Raw genomic sequence first — 16894 nt, 5'->3', positions numbered from 1 at the left:
CTGGACTGAAACCATAATTACATGTGTAGAAAAACTATAAAACATCTGGATTTTGTGTAGAACTCGGTCCAGACCTTCACCCATTTTATAATGCGAGCAAGCTGTGGGTTCACCGGTGGTCTGTTGCAGGCTGTTTGGGGTTCCAGTGAGCACTTTGTGGAGGAACTAGCTGAACTCAAACCCTGTCTACGCCCAGACGAAGTGTTCTCAAAATGAACCCTGCATGGACAGGTACTTCCTGAGGGCTGTCAGGTGTACCATCAGGCTCCTGCTGCGCGGGGTGTTCACAGAACTGCAGGACTGGACTGAATCTCAGGCTGGAGCTAATGGGTGGAGGGACGAGGAGCATCCAGGGCTCCTTGACCAGTGATAAGGGCCCCACGGAGTTTTCTGGAAACTTACAACGTAGCTCCAGGCTGATGAAGTCTGTGATCCCCAGGTTCTCTAAGAACACCCCAGATGAAGCTCTCGTCTTGAAAAAGAAGGACACGTCGGCACTGAGCTCTGCATGTAAAGTGGGGAAGTGAAGGTATGAAGTTTCTGTGTGGAAGGAAGCGGAGTTCCAGAAGGATCCTAGGAGACAAGAGGGAAGGGTCACACAGAGCAGCCGTGTTTGGTGTCCTGGCTGCTGGTCTCCTGAGCGTGCCCACAGGACACCTGAACGAGAGCTCAATGGGAGTGGGGTCCGCGAAGACGCTCCCCTCACGGTGCAGGAAAGAGCGTCTTGCAAACCGTGTCCATCTCCACACCACCCACGAGGGAAGTCTCCTCTGCATCCAGGCGAGTCACTCTGATAACGTCCTCCACACTTTATTATCAAACTTTACCTGCTCATCATTTGGAATGTTAAGCATGTGCGTAACTGAATTAAAAAAAAAACCCTGCAGAAATCCAAAGAGTTGCCCATCGTAACCCCGCAGACCCAGATGGTCGAAGGGCCCCAGCCTGGCCTGGCTCCTTCCCCAGAGCCCGCACTCCCACCCCGACTGGGGCCACGAGGGGGAGACCCCTCCACCAAGCCTGGAGGTGGTCTTCCTGACACACACTTTCACCTGAGCCCTGATAAGGTGGGTAGAAAGTCACTACCCACAATGGTTTCTGCCACAGCGATCTCCTGTTGCTCAAAGTCAACGAAAAATAAATAGCCTAAAACCTCTCAGAGACAAAAAGCACCTTCCCAAGGTTTAGCACTTGGACAGAAACGAACTTTGAAAGACACATGATCCTGTGACTCGGTGCGACTTGGGGCCCCCCTCTGGTTGGGCTTCTCTTTGCACTTTTCTTTTGAGTTTACATGTCCCAGCCTCCCTCTTGGCTGGGGCTGCCTCCTGTTGGACCTGAGGTTGGACATGGTGTGCAGCCTGGGCTGGTGATGACCCTGAGTCCTGGCTCTGAGGCCACATACCTGACAGCACTCACGTCTAAATTGCTTTTCCTGGAGAATGAGTTCATGCACGGGGTCAGAAAACAGCCACCCCAAATACCTCTCACCCCGTGTCTGGAGGACAGAGGCAGTCCCTGCTGGCCTCTGCACTGTGTGTATCCGTCTGGCATCACTTCCTGCCAAGCTGGTCTGCTTTGCAGCTTTCTGTCTGGGGGTGCAGGGCAAATCAAGGGGTCAGTTCTCAGGTTTTCCTGGGACTCACATGGAGCCAAAAGCCCATTTTCCTGGCTTTTCTGTGGAGACACATTTTGGAGATGTTTTATTTTTCTTTAGAGCATAATTAGCTAAGGTGAGGTTTCCTCTGTACAGTTCTTCTCAGGGCCAGGCCCTGGTCTGCTCTATGATGGAGATGCTGGGTGACTGTTGGTCACAGGAGTCCCTGCAGCCACACGTGGCAGGACCACACTGCTCTTCCAGTTGAACTGTTAAAGAAAACCTACTTGGGACGGCACCAAAGAGAAAAGAAGGACTTCTCCCAAACACAGGCTGACTGGTCATCAGGAATGTTTGGCCTTAAAATCCCAAATTAGAGAAAACAGTTTTAAAGGGTTGTCTTTTGAATCAGTATTCAAAGGGGCACCTGTACCCCAATGTTTATAGCAGCACTGTCAACTGTGGTCAAATTATGGAAAGAGCCCAGATGTCCATCGACAGGTGAATGGATAAAGAAGACGTGGTTCATATACACAATGGAATACAGCCTTCAAAAAAATGAAATCTTGCCATTTGCAACGACATGGATGGAACTGGAGGGTGTTATGCTGAGCGAAGTAAGTCAGTCAGAGAAAGAAAAATACCACATGATTTCACTCATGTGGAATTTAAGGAATGAAACAGATGAACATAGGGGAATAAAAAAGAGAGAGGTAAACTACAAAACAGACTCTTAACGATAGAGAACAAACAGGGTTGCTGGAGGGAGGTGGGTGGGGGTGGGCTAGATGGGGGATGGGCATTAAGGAGGCACTTGTGATGAGCACTGGGTGTTGTGTGTAAGTAACGAATCACTAAATTCTACACCTGAAACAAAAAAAAGTGTATCTTTCCTTTCATTTCAATTTTATAAGTAGATCACAGAGAAGCTTGGGGGACTGGTTTAATCTAGTAGATTAGAATCTGTTTCCCCTGGGCAACACATTTCCACAACGGCCAAGTTCGAGGAGAGCACCTCTCATCTTCTGCTGAAGGCCTCGAACTAATATTGACACTCTTTGGTCACCCCACCCTTACTGGTGGAACTGGACGAGGTGACCCACTGCCTGTGGCCTGCACCCTCAGGGGCCAGGGTCCTCTGTTCCTTGGGTCTTCCTGTACAGAGACGGGGTCCTGGAACTCATGGGCGGGAGCCATGAGCTGTGTGGGAGCAGACCTGTGCATGCCCTGCTCTGGGGGTTTGATGGGAAGGACAGTCATCCACCCAGGAAAGAGTCATATTATCAAGTGAACCTTACAGGTAGGGATTTGATAACAGGTTTGCTTGAGGGCAACCTGTATCTCATGTATATAACTGATATAACTGCACGTGTGCAAGTGCACCTGTGTGATCCCGAATGGTTACAGGTGCACCTGTGTGATCCAGAATGGTTACAGGTGCACCTGTGTGATCCCGAATGGTTACAGGTGCACCTGTGTGATCCAGAATGGTTACAGGTGCACCTGTGTGATCCAGAATGGTTACAGGTGCACCTGTGTGATCCAGAATGGTTACAGAATCCAGATTGTTACTTACATAAGAAAGAGATGTAGTATTATGTATGTTTTTAATATATATACATATATACAATGTAACATATATATTATATATGTAATGTTACTATGTATACAATGTAATACTTGGGATGCATATTATCCACAGTGCAGCTGTATTGATAGTGTGTACGCCTTCTGTACATATGTGTGAGAAAGATGCATGCATAGACAGATACTATCTATTCAGGGGAATTAACTTTGTTAGCCCGATTGGATTAGGGTGATTTCATAAATAGCTTCTTTTCTAAGCTTTTATTTGACCCACTAATAAGTTAGCCCAATAATTAATTATTATTCATAAAGGCACACTGCTTTATAAAACAAAGATGTTTACTTTAAAAATCAGAGGTATATGAAAATAAAAATTCTGCTTCTTAAAATTGGAAGTATAAATTTGCAATTGTTAAGGTGAGAACTATTTTTCTAGTCAAATCCATCTTTCTGACTGTTTAAGAGACTGGTAAACACAGCTTCTTAAAGAGAAAACACTAAGGATTATAGCTTTGGCTTTGGGAACATAAACACTGGTGCATTGATTCATACTTCAAAATTCCTCTTGAAATTTGTAATGTTTTTGAAAAGAACAATTGGGATCAAAAAATAAGGAAAACAAAAATGAAAATAATGAAATATGTGGCTGGTTATAATGACAGTTTCGGTTCGTAGGCCAGCTGGAAGAGAACGAAGCTCTTCAGACACGTCTGCACAGGAATCCTGCTGCCCGGTGTCGGGGGAGGCACATGCAGACAAAATTCACAGAGCTCACAGAAAGTGAGAATTATTCCAACAGTTATTCACATGACAAGCAGACTTAGAAGCCACTTCAGTCTTCAATGTCTGTGTTCCCTTCTGGATTTGTGGGGACCTCTCCTAATATTGGCAGCTACTACAAAGGTGACTGGTATTCCAAAGACGTGACAGGTACTTTTACTAATCTAGAGCTCAGGAACACGTTTAGTCTAGCAGCCAGCTGGAGCCAACAGGTCCAAAGGAGGTAGAAAGAAGTGACCTTGGACCCAAAGATTTACCAGCCCTCCCACTTTAGTTTAGGTGCAAGATAAACGTAAAGTAAAGCACTGTGATGCTCCCAGTTTTCTGTGTGCACCCCACCATCCGCCATGAATTCTTTTCTTTAAGGTTTTATTTATTTATTTGACAGAGAGATAGAGAGAGAGCACAAGTAGGCAGAGTGGCAGGCAGAGGGAGAGGGAGAAGCAGGCTCCCCGCTGAGCAGGGAGCTGGACATGGGGCTCCATCCCAGGACCCCAGGATCATGACCTGAGCTGAAGGCAGCTGCTTAACCGACTGAGCCACCCAGGCGCCCCCTGCCATTAATTCTTGCACATCTGGGACGGAAGCTGCTGTAGCCACATGGGGCTGGGGCATGGGAGGTCTGACAGCCACTCCCACCTTCCCGTGCGGTCTGCTTTTTCCCTGCACATTTCCTAATCTCTGGGTTTCCTCCTCTTGGGCACTGTCTGCCCAGAATTGCCAGGCTGCCCCTCATCCCCTGACCTCTGCAGGGCTCTGTCCTTCACCTCTTTTCTTCTCTCTGGACATGAACCATCCAGGGGACTTGTCCTTGGACGACTTCCAGGGGACTTGTCCTTGGACGACTTCCATGGGCAGCAAGCAGGCTCTCCAGGGACACTGTGGGAGCAGGGTCAAGGCCCTCCCTCTCCCCTGTCTGTGTTCACCCCGCAGACATCTGGACCAGCCTGTTCAGACCTGCAGGCCTCATGCCACCAGGCCACAACAACCCATTTCATTAATGGCAGCTCCATCCTCTGCTGTCTGGATCAAACCCTCAGTGTTTTCTTGAATTTGCTCACAGTTCACATCAATCTGCCTCTACCTTCAAGCAAATTCCCAGTGTGGCTCACCACTTGTAGTGGCCTGGCCACCCAGGTCCCTCCTACTAGCCGGGGACCCCAGGCCAGCAACCATCCACCGGCTCCACTCAGGATGCTCTTCCCTGCACCCATGCGTGTTCCCTGGTCCTGCCGGTCTTCATCGGATGGTCCCCGGTCCTGCCAGTCTCCATCGGATGGTCTTTCCCAGTGAAGCCTCCTGAATCCCCACACGGTGTCCTGTCTTCTCCACGTTGTGGGCCTGCGCCACCCTGCGTGTGTGCATCGACTTGTCTTCTCTGCCCAGGAAGACAGTGACAGCCTTCTGTCTTGCATCCTGTTGCACCACTGGACACAATCCATAGTTATCTGACTAAATGTCTGGATAATATTTCCTCTTTTCTTTAGCCCATGAGCAGGTTGGATACTTCCTTCGTTTTGGTTTCATAATGTGTCTTCCCATAATTCTGCTCCTGTTATTTGTGGAACAAGTGGGAGCGGGGAAGGAAGATGGAGGAGGTGGAGGGAGAGGTGGGGCAGCCAGGGAAATCAGAGAGAAGAATCCAAAGGGCAGCAAGGCAGTCAGCTGCTGTAAACACTGAAAAATGGTGGACGTGCCCAGACCCTGGGTGGGACTGGCGCTGTGGAGGCCCGTAAAGGCTGTCGTCCAGGATCTTTGAAAATGGGATCAATCCGCCTGCATCTGACATGGTTTTGACGTAGCAATGCCAAAAGGAGGAGAAATTAATGAACTCATCTCTTGTTCTGTGAGCCTGTCCCCTGCCATGGGTTGTTTCTTGCTGTGCACGCCTTAAATATTAACGTGCCCTGTGCAGCTTCGAGCCCCAGACAACTGTTCCAGCCGCTGCAGACAAATTAGGGAGCCAATCTCAGGGGCTCAGTAATGACTTTTCAGACCACAGGATGCTGAGAAAAAAGTTTCCTAACTGCATGTCTTTGGTGGGAGCACCAAGCCAGATGCTCAGATTACATTTAAAATTTTAATGGAATAAATTATCTGAAAAAATAATCGAATAAAATGGGTTGCAAAGTGAAAATGTCAAAGATTTTAAAATGAATTTGCAGTTCAGGTCGTCAAAAAACGAAGACCACCGCTTTTCCCATAGGTAAAGTGTTTGCATAGGGATTTTGAGTAAAGATGGTGGGATGGAGTTGGGGCACAGAACATATTTCTCCCCAAACCTGATGAAATCAAGAATAATGAACAAAAAACACCACCAACAACACACACAACAGCTCTCAAAAGTCTGTTCCGAAGCCCCGAGCCCCCAACTTGACTTCTGCCTGACGTCCAGCAGCTGTCCCCCATGGGCTCAAACAACGATGACCATCTTCCTTGCCTGCACCCAGACTAAAACCCTAACTGCGAAATGGAATGACTAGAAGAAATTCCCAATTGTCTCATGATAATCCTGAACTGTGAGATTTCTGGAACCCTCTCTGGGGGCTCTTGGCCGCTCTGAGTGGACAGGCTCTGAAGCTTCCTGGCCTCAGGCCAGTCACCACATCCCATAGTGATGGTTTTAATCAAGTACTGAGTAAGAGCAACACAACATTGACCCCTTTCCCAGTTTACAAGGGGACATAATTCCTCCTTCATCGGCACCTGCTGGAGTGCAGTGCTGTTCAACATGCTGCAGCCCCCTTGCCATCATGCTGACCAGCCGCTCCCAGGAAAGAGGCCCTTAGGGCATTACTTACGGTCCCCTTGGCACAGCAGAGGCCCCAGTTTGTAGGCTACAGCAGAGCTCGGGCGGGCTGTGTCTGTGACCACGATGCGTGTCACGGGCAGGTGCTCTTTATAGGACAGCACACCTGTGTCGTTGGTCCTGGGGGAGAAAACACCCACTAATGCCGTGTGGGGCCAGCAGAATGAGCTCACCCGCCAAACACTCCACCCACAACACTTTTACAGGTCCTTTCCAAACACAGCATCCACACCACTGACCTCAGAGAAGGCAGGTGGCAGATTCAAAAGGGTCTTCTGGGCACACCTGAGGTCACATTCCAACCTCACTAAGCAGACTGTTCTTCTAAATATAGGACCAGCACAGGACTCGCATGAAGTTTTATACATTCATGCAGTCTTAGGTGTCCTGTGGGTAAGTCACTGCTTTGGTCGTGTTACGTATTAGCAATACACAATATTCTATATAACATATAAATATAAATAATTTTTTGCTCAGAACTTTATTTTCATTATTATTACTTTTTAAAAAGTACCTTGTTTTCATCTTGTCCCTCCTTATTGATTTTATAATTTTAAAAACTTATTTGAAACCAACTTGGGTATAAAATTTGGTGCAATGTGGGCAGGGGCTTGGGAAATGTGCCCTCTGCTCATGCCCTGCCCAGGAACAGGGGGCAGGTGTAGTCCCTGCCCTCCATCCAGGGGACACTGCTGTCATTACGCTCTGCGAAAGTCAGTGTCTAGTGGAGACACAGCAACATCTCTGGGGACCGTGTGAGGTGAGCAGTGGGCTGGCCAGTCCCTATTTCTCCAGCACCAGAGGGTTGTTCTAATTCTCTGCAATATCCTCCTGTTTTTATGAGGGGCTTCAATTTTGTGTGGATTTCTGACTTATAGACAGTGGAGACTCTGAATCTGCAGGGGCCCAGCAAGCAGTATCGACTGTCCTCGGTACATCTGCCCATCCTGCCCCCACAGACTGGGAAGGAAGAGCCAAGTCACCCCTGTCACTGAGTCCTTTTTCTGGGCAGTTAGAAGTTCCCTTATTTAACATAAAAAAAGATATCAAAGGTCAAACATGAAGCATTATTTTTAGACCAAGCTAAAATAGAGATTGTTATTTGAATTTTTCTTCCTGAGTTAAAAGCAGTCTTGTAGCTGTATTTAGTGCATATACTGAGATATGAAAACATAAATATTAAAATCTGAACAGTAAGACATATTCTATTGAAGGAGTTGGATCATTTGCCAAATTTAGCCTTGACAATCCTCTGCTTCACCTAGTTAAGCTTCTATTTCTTCATGCTAACAAAGAAAATAGAACATGGATTTTCCAAATCCATTGATGCTTGACGTTGTGATAAACAGGGTAGACAGGAGGGTGGTGTGGCTTTTGGCCATGTGGTAAATCGGCCAAACCAAGCGCATCTTCTGCCGTCAATCTTGCAGACACACAAGCATGTGCACGCCAGGGGGATGCAGCTGTAGTTACTCACTATGGATCTGTGCATTTTTAAAGAACTACATTGCAGAAACCAGTCCTTTTCATTGAGGTTGTAACAGTGATATTTTTAGAGGACTAGGAACATTGAAGACTCATCTTAGTGCATCACACGTGTGCTGGGGAAGATAATGAAACACATCTCTCCTCTGTGTTGGTTTGAAAACCATGTTTTTGCTGAGCTGATGGAAAGAATTGTCTTTACAATGTTGTATGACTACGTAGGGTTTCCAAGTTCCCATTTTACTCAGGTAATTATTGATTTGCCAGGTGGATTTATTCAAAACTGCCTAGTTAATAAGTGCTCATGATTTTTCTGTGTTCTCTGTTTTCCTCGAAGGGCCCACTGCAAGTAGACTTACAAATAGCGCATTTGTCATGTGTTCTCACCTGCCTTGAGAGTCCATAACGAGCAACTCCTAAAACTACGGAAATAATACTTATGACTTTGCAAGGAAGCATACTGTTTTGTTTTGTGAGGACTTTGGGGGGTGCCAAGTGTGACTCAGGCTAGTTTCAGAGGTTGGGAAGGAAGGGGGGGAAGCTGGCCAACTCCAACATTTGGTAATGACTCCAATCGACCACGAGATCATTCAGAACAGCTTTTATGGCCAAATTTGGAGACTGTTCCAAATAAGTGGAGTGATTTTGACCTTTTTATAAGAAATTTTACTTATATAAAAATATATTATCACTAATAACTTTCCTGGTTAATTAAATGTTTTATTGTATTGGTGATATCTCAGACATTCAGAGTGGCTGAAACAATCATAGAATAAACACCAGTGTATGCATCTAAGTTTGATAACTGAAATATTACCAGTGGAGACAAAGAAACAAAATTGTAGTTAATTATAGTTGAAATGGCTATGTGTGCAGAAAATCCAAAAGAATCTACAGACTGTCCATTAAAGTTCAAAACAAGAGTCTAGCAGGGCCACAGGACCCAAGGCCAAGGGCGCAGAATCTGATTGCATTGCACACTGCAACACGGAAGGAAAATGGAATATAAGATGATACTACTCACATGAGCATCAAAGATATAAAGTCTGTAGGAAATAAACTAGTGAAAGTCCTGCAGGCCTGGATACCGAATATGATAGACACATTTGTGAGAAGAGTTAGGGGGCTGGTTCACTGGGCATGACGGGGACGCCAGTGCCCCTGAAGTCACCTGTGGCGTGGGCCCTGCCCCCGTCAGGGCGGTAAAGTGTCATCTGTACCAGAAGCAGCCGCAGTCATGTGAACGTGAAACCCCCAGCACATCCTCTGAAGAAAGACAGAAGATGAATGATCGACCTACGGACAACCTGCCATCTGCAAAGCTGGAAGTAACTGGAGATCTGGGAAAGAAGTGGCGGGTGAATGGCAGTTTGTGTGATCCGTGCTGTACCGTGTTAGCACTGATTTCTGGCAAGATGGAAATGCTACAGAGGGAGGTCGCAGGGAAGAGAGGGGAGGTTGAGTAGGTTTCCTGGTGATCATGTGGGCAATAGGTAAGCACCAAAGGGAATTAAAAAAACCCCATACAAACCAGAGAGTAATGGGTTAAATAAGGAAACTATAGGATAACAATCTTTTTAAAAGAACTGACTACGCACGTAATTACAAGAACAAAAAAGCAAACCTCCCTAACTGCTGAAGAAATAATTTTGTAGAAGATCAAAGAAATATGCATCTTGTAAAAAAGAAACACAGCAAATATAACAATTTACATTAATAACTATAACATAAAATAATATGATAGATTTGAACCCAAACATATGAGTTTTATCAATGAATATGAGTGGGTTTAATTGAACTTTTACAACACAGAAGATTTCAGATTTGGCCGCCAAACTAAGACACAACAGTACAGGTAAACCAGAGACACACCTGCACAAAATGACTCAGAAAGGCTGAAAAGGAGAGTGGCCCACCTGCCATTTGGATGACAAGCAAGTCAGGGACGATCTGGTGTCATCGTACAGCTCAGGCTCAAGCCTGGGAAAGACAAAGGGGGCATCACAGAGCCTGAAGCCCGAAAGTGCAAGGCAGGCAGAGCCCTTCTAAATGCTTCTACTCCAAGATATCAGACCAACCACCTTTTGGAGAAAAATCTACACAAAATGCAAGGAGTCAGGCATAGAAACTCACCAATAATACGATAATTTAACACCAAAAGGAGACAGAAATGAGTGGGGATGTACAAGACCTGAATAACATAATCAGTGGGGGTAAATTTTATGGGTAATATACCAAAAGCTACACCCAATAAAAAGAAATGCAGCTTCTTCTCAAGCTCACATGGGATATTCACAAACCCAATCATTGAGTATACCACAGAGAAAACAACAGTGAGTTCCTTATAGTAGAAATATTATAAACACACTCTGATCAGATCAGAATAAAACTGAAATAGTAACATTTTTAAAAGGCCCTTCCATCTGAAAATTTGATTCCTAAATCTGATAAAGACTAACTCACCTACAAAAGTTGATGAAAACCTTCTAGTGAAAATATTAATAAATAAGATATTAGTAAATAATACCACACAAAAAATGATATAACTTGACCAAGTGGAATTTGTTTCAATTGAAATATTAGGATTTCATTAACATTATCCACTAAATTAAGATATCTAAGGAGAAAAATAATTTGCTTATTTCCATAAATGCTGAAAAAGAAATTTGACAAATGTCAACACACATTTCTAAGAGACACTCAGGAAGATAGGAACTGATAGGTACTTCCTTAAAGTGAGTCCATAAATACACACGAGGTATATACTACATCTATATATATATTTACTTCACTGCTATCAATGTCTGTGTCACCTTGGTCCTGAAGCCAGAAGGTCACCTAATGGCAGGCTTAGGGACATTCCCCCTCAGATCATGAGGCCACAGACTCCACTGCTATCCAACATATTCAATAAAAACATGCCTTCACCCATAAGCAACAACCTAATAGAGGGTACAATGATAACTCCACTTTTGGTACCAAGAAAGAAGATAAAGTATCAAGGACTAAATTTAACAGAAAATGTACCAAATGGTAGAAGAAAACTTTCCTGAGAGACATACAAGTGATTTGTGTGTTCCTTTTTCTTGGATAAGAAAACCCAGCATCATGAATATGTCCCTTCTTGCTGAATAGTAATATGGCATCAATAAATAAAGCACTCTCCTCTATTGCTGTGGGACTGTAAACTGGCAAGGATGTTGAGAGGAATTTGCAATGTCTAGCAAAACTAGTATTTATTGCAGAATTGTTTGTAATTTGCCATAAGCAACCTACATGTCCATATACAAGACTGTGTTTGAATAAATTATGATATGTCCACACAATGGAAATAGCTATGAAAACGAACAAAGTACATAAAAAGATTGAGAATATGTTACCTTTAGTGTAAAAAAGAAGGGGAAAGTAATAAACTACACAAGTGTTTACTTATTTATTCCCACATAAACATAGGAAAGATAAACCAGGAAATAATGAGATTGGTGACCTGTAGTGAAGGTTAATGGAGAGGGGAATGTGGAGGAGAGAGAAGTGGATCCAGGGTTAGAGAGAGAGAAAGAAAAGAAACGAGATGGGGATGGATAGGAAAAAGAGGATGGAGAAGATAGAGATGGAGCCTGCTAAAGAGATAGAGGAGATGAAGATGGAGAGGTGAGTTTGGGGATGGACAGGGGGATGGGGATGGAGGTGGAGGTGGGGACGGAGGTGGGGATGGAGATGGAGGTGGGGTTGGAGGTGGGGATGGAGATGGAGATGGAGGTGGGGTTGGACGTGGAGATGGAGGTGGAGATGGAGGTGGAGGTGGGGTTGGAGGTGGGGTTGGAGGTGGGGATGGAGGTGGGGATGGAGGTGGGTTTGGAGGTGGGGATTGAGGTGGGGATGGAGGTGGAGATGGAGGTGGAGGTGGAGGTGGGGTTGGAGGTGGAGGTGGGGTTGGAGGTGGAGGTGGGGACGGAGATGGAGGTGGAGGTGGAGGTGGAGGTGGGGTTGGAGGTAGGGATGGAGATGGAGGTGGGGTTGGAGGTGGAGGTGGAGGTGGGGTTGGAAGTGGAGATGGAGGTGGAGGTAGAGGTGGGGTTGGAGGTGGAGGTGGAGGTGGGGTTGGAGGTGGAGGTGGAGGTGGAGGTGGAGGTGGAGGTGGGGTTGGAGGTAGGGATGGAGATGGAGGTGGGGTTGGAGGTGGAGGTGGAGGTGGAGGTGGGGATGGAGGTGGAGGTGGAGGTGGAGGTGGGGATGGAGGTGGGGATGGAGGTGGGGATGGAGATGGAGGTGGAGGTGGAGGTGGAGGTGGGGTTGGAAGTGGAGATGGAGGTGGAGGTAGAGGTGGGGTTGGAGGTGGAGGTGGAGGTGGGGTTGGAGGTGGAGGTGGAGGTGGAGGTGGAGGTGGAGATGGAGGTGGGGTTGGAGATGGAGGTGGGGACGGAGATGGAGGTGGAGGTGGGGTTGGAGGTGGAGATGGAGGTGGAGGTGGAGATGGAGGTGGGGTTGGAGGTGGAGATGGAGGTGGAGGTGGAGATGGGGTTGGAGGTGGAGATGGGGTTGCAGGTGGAGGTGGGGTTGGGGATGGAGGTGGGGATGGAGGTGGGGATGGAGATGGAGGTGGGGTTGGAGGTGGAGGTGGAGGTGGAGGTGGAGGTGGAGGTGGAGATGGGGTTGGAGGTGGAGGTGGGGTTGGGGATGGAGGTGGGGATGGAGATGGAGGTGGGGTTGGAGGTGGGGATGGAGGTGGAGGTGGAGGTGGAGATGGGGTTGGAGGTGGGGATGGAGGTGGAGTTGGAGGTGGAGGTGGAGGTGGAGGTGGAGATGGGGTTGGAGGTGGAGGTGGAGGTGGAGGTGGAGGTGGAGGTGGAGGTGGAGATGGAGGTGGGGTTGGAGATGGAGCCACGGGGACGGAGATGGAGGTGGAGGTGGAGGTGGAGGTGGAGGTGGAGATGGGGTTGGAGGTGGAGGTGGGGTTGGAGGTGGAGGTGGGGTTGGAGGTGGAGGTGGGGACGGAGATGGAGGTGGAGGTGGAGGTGGAGGTGGGGATGGAGGTGGGGTTGGAGGTGGGGATGGAGGTGGAGGTGGGGATGGAGGTGGAGGTGGAGGTGGGGTTGGAGGTGGAGGTGGAGGTGGAGGTGGAGGTGGGGTTGGAGGTGGAGGTGGAGATGGGGTTGGAGGTGGAGGTGGAGGTGGAGGTGGGGTTGGAGGTAGGGATGGAGATGGAGGTGGGGTTGGAGGTGGAGGTGGAGGTGGAGGTGGGGATGGAGGTGGGGATGGAGGTGGGGACGGAGATGGAGGTGGAGGTGGAGGTGGAGGTGGGGTTGGAGGTGGAGATGGAGGTGGAGGTGGAGGTGGGGTTGGAGGTGGAGGTGGAGGTGGGGTTGGAGATGGAGGTGGGGACGGAGATGGAGGTGGAGGTGGAGGTGGAGGTGGGGTTGGAGGTGGAGATGGAGGTGGAGGTGGAGGTGGAGGTGGAGGTGGAGATGGAGGTGGGGTTGGAGATGGAGGTGGGGACGGAGATGGAGGTGGAGGTGGGGTTGGAGGTGGAGATGGAGGTGGAGGTGGAGATGGGGTTGGAGGTGGAGATGGGGTTGCAGGTGGAGGTGGGGTTGGGGATGGAGGTGGGGATGGAGGTGGGGATGGAGATGGAGGTGGGGTTGGAGGTGGAGGTGGAGATGGAGGTGGAGGTGGAGATGGGGTTGGAGGTGGAGGTGGGGTTGGGGATGGAGGTGGGGATGGAGATGGAGGTGGGGTTGGAGGTGAGGATGGAGGTGGAGGTGGAGGTGGAGATGGGGTTGGAGGTGGGGATGGAGGTGGAGGTGGAGGTGGAGATGGGGTTGGAGGTGGAGGTGGAGGTGGAGGTGGAGGTGGAGATGGGGTTGGAGGTGGAGGTGGGGTTGGAGGTGGAGGTGGGGTTGGAGGTGGAGGTGGGGACGGAGATGGAGGTGGAGGTGGAGGTGGAGGTGGGGATGGAGGTGGGGTTGGAGGTGGGGTTGGAGGTGGAGATGGAGGTGGAGGTGGAGATGGGGTTGGAGGTGGAGATGGGGTTGCAGGTGGAGGTGGAGGTGGAGGTGGAGGTGGAGGTGGAGATGGAGGTGGAGGTGGAGGTGGAGGTGGAGGTGGAGGTGGGGTTGGAGGTGGAGATGGAGGTGGAGGTGGAGATGGAGGTGGAGATGGAGGTGGGGTTGGAGGTGGAGATGGAGGTGGAGGTGGAGATGGGGTTGGAGGTGGAGATGGGGTTGCAGGTGGAGGTGGAGGTGGAGGTGGAGGTGGAGGTGGAGGTGGAGGTGGGGATGGAGATGGAGGTGGAGGTGGAGGTGGAGGTGGAGGTGGAGGTGGAGGTGGAGGTGGAGGTGGAGGTGGGGACGGAGATGGAGGTGGAGGTGGAGGTGGGGTTGGAGGTGGGGATGGAGGTGGAGGTGGAGGTGGGGTTGGAGGTGGAGATGGAGGTGGGGTTGGAGGTGGAGATGGAGGTGGAGGTGGAGATGGGGTTGGAGGTGGAGATGGGGTTGCAGGTGGAGGTGGGGTTGGGGATGGAGGTGGGGATGGAGGTGGGAATGGAGGTGGAGGTGGGGTTGGAGGTGGAGGTGGAGGTGGAGATGGAGGTGGAGGTGGAGATGGGGTTGGAGGTGGAGGTGGGGTTGGGGATGGGGTTGGAGGTGGAGGTGGAGGTGGAGGTGGAGATGGGGTTGGAGGTGGAGGTGGGGTTGGAGGTGGAGGTGGGGTTGGAGGTGGAGGTGGGGTTGGAGGTGGAGGTGGAGGTGGAGGTGGAGATGGGGTTGGAGGTGGAGGTGGGGTTGGAGGTGGAGGTGGGGTTGGAGGTGGAGATGGAGGTGGAGGTGGAGGTGGGGTTGGAGGTGGAGGTGGAGGTGGAGGTGGAGGTGGGGTTGGAGGTGGAGGTGGAGGTGGAGGTGGAGGTGGAGGTGGAGGTGGAGGTGGAGATGGGGTTGGAGGTGGAGGTGGGGACGGAGATGGAGATGGAGATGGAGGTGGAGGTGGAGGTGGAGATGGGGTTGGAGGTGGAGGTGGAGATGGAGGTGGAGATGGAGGTGGAGATGGAGGTGGGGTTGGAGGTGGAGGTGGAGGTGGAGATGGAGGTGGAGGTGGAGGTGGAGGTGGAGGTGGGGATGGAGATGGAGGTGGGGTTGGAGGTGGGGATGGAGGTGGAGGTGGAGGTGGAGATGGGGTTGGAGGTGGGGATGGAGGTGGAGGTGGAGGTGGAGATGGGGTTGGAGGTGGAGGTGGAGGTGGAGGTGGAGGTGGAGATGGGGTTGGAGGTGGAGGTGGGGTTGGAGGTGGAGGTGGGGTTGGAGGTGGAGGTGGGGACGGAGATGGAGGTGGAGGTGGAGGTGGAGGTGGGGATGGAGGTGGGGTTGGAGGTGGGGTTGGAGGTGGAGATGGAGGTGGAGGTGGAGATGGGGTTGGAGGTGGAGATGGGGTTGCAGGTGGAGGTGGAGGTGGAGGTGGAGGTGGAGGTGGAGATGGAGGTGGAGGTGGAGGTGGAGGTGGAGGTGGAGGTGGGGTTGGAGGTGGAGATGGAGGTGGAGGTGGAGATGGAGGTGGAGATGGAGGTGGGGTTGGAGGTGGAGATGGAGGTGGAGGTGGAGATGGGGTTGGAGGTGGAGATGGGGTTGCAGGTGGAGGTGGAGGTGGAGGTGGAGGTGGAGGTGGAGGTGGGGATGGAGATGGAGGTGGAGGTGGAGGTGGAGGTGGAGGTGGAGGTGGAGGTGGAGGTGGAGGTGGGGACGGAGATGGAGGTGGAGGTGGAGGTGGGGTTGGAGGTGGGGATGGAGGTGGAGGTGGAGGTGGGGTTGGAGGTGGAGATGGGGTTGCAGGTGGAGGTGGGGTTGGGGATGGAGGTGGGGATGGAGGTGGGAATGGAGGTGGAGGTGGGGTTGGAGGTGGAGGTGGAGGTGGAGATGGAGGTGGAGGTGGAGATGGGGTTGGAGGTGGAGGTGGGGTTGGGGATGGGGTTGGAGGTGGAGGTGGAGGTGGAGGTGGAGATGGGGTTGGAGGTGGAGGTGGGGTTGGAGGTGGAGGTGGGGTTGGAGGTGGAGGTGGGGTTGGAGGTGGAGGTGGAGGTGGAGGTGGAGATGGGGTTGGAGGTGGAGGTGGGGTTGGAGGTGGAGTGGGGTTGGAGGTGGAGATGGAGGTGGAGGTGGAGGTGGGGTTGGAGGTGGAGGTGGAGGTGGAGGTGGAGGTGGGGTTGGAGGTGGAGGTGGAGGTGGAGGTGGAGGTGGAGGTGGAGGTGGAGATGGGGTTGGAGGTGGAGGTGGGGACGGAGATGGAGATGGAGATGGAGGTGGAGGTGGAGGTGGAGATGGGGTTGGAGGTGGAGGTGGAGATGGAGGTGGAGATGGAGGTGGAGATGGAGGTGGGGTTGGAGGTGGAGGTGGAGGTGGAGGTGGAGATGGAGGTGGAGGTGGAGGTGGAGGTGGAGATGGAGGTGGGGTTGGAGATGGAGGTGGGGACGGAGATGGAGGTGGAGGTGGGGTTGGAGGTGGGGATGGAGATGGAGGTGGAGGTGGAGGTGGGGTTGGAGGTGGAGATGGAGGTGGAGGTGGAGATGGAGGTGGAGATGGAGGTGGGGTTGGAGGTGGAGATGGAGGTGGAGGTGGAGATGGGGTTGGAGGTGGAGATGGGGTTGCAGGTGG

The 16894-nt window shown here is 50.6% G+C and overlaps 1 protein-coding gene across 1 annotated transcript in view; it reads right to left on the bottom strand.

Annotated features, from left to right (window-relative positions):
* The window catches only part of LOC114210738 (contactin-associated protein-like 4), a 149250-nt gene that overhangs the window by 26245 nt on the left and 106111 nt on the right, over positions 1-16894 (bottom strand). The window contains exons 15-16 of the mRNA XM_088021940.1: positions 6766-6893; positions 403-573 (exon numbers count right to left, since the gene is read on the bottom strand). Coding sequence (XP_087878066.1) covers positions 403-573; positions 6766-6893 — 299 coding nt within the window. The remainder of the gene's footprint in view (positions 1-402; positions 574-6765; positions 6894-16894) is intronic.

This window comes from Eumetopias jubatus, unplaced genomic scaffold (assembly GCF_037043125.1).
Source record: "Eumetopias jubatus isolate StellerSeaLion01/CBP00866 unplaced genomic scaffold, mEumJub1_p1.0 scaffold_3, whole genome shotgun sequence".
Lineage (NCBI taxonomy): Eukaryota > Metazoa > Chordata > Mammalia > Carnivora > Otariidae > Eumetopias > Eumetopias jubatus.
Note: the sequence above shows the minus strand (reverse complement) of the source record. Positions and strands in the feature narration are given on the sequence as shown.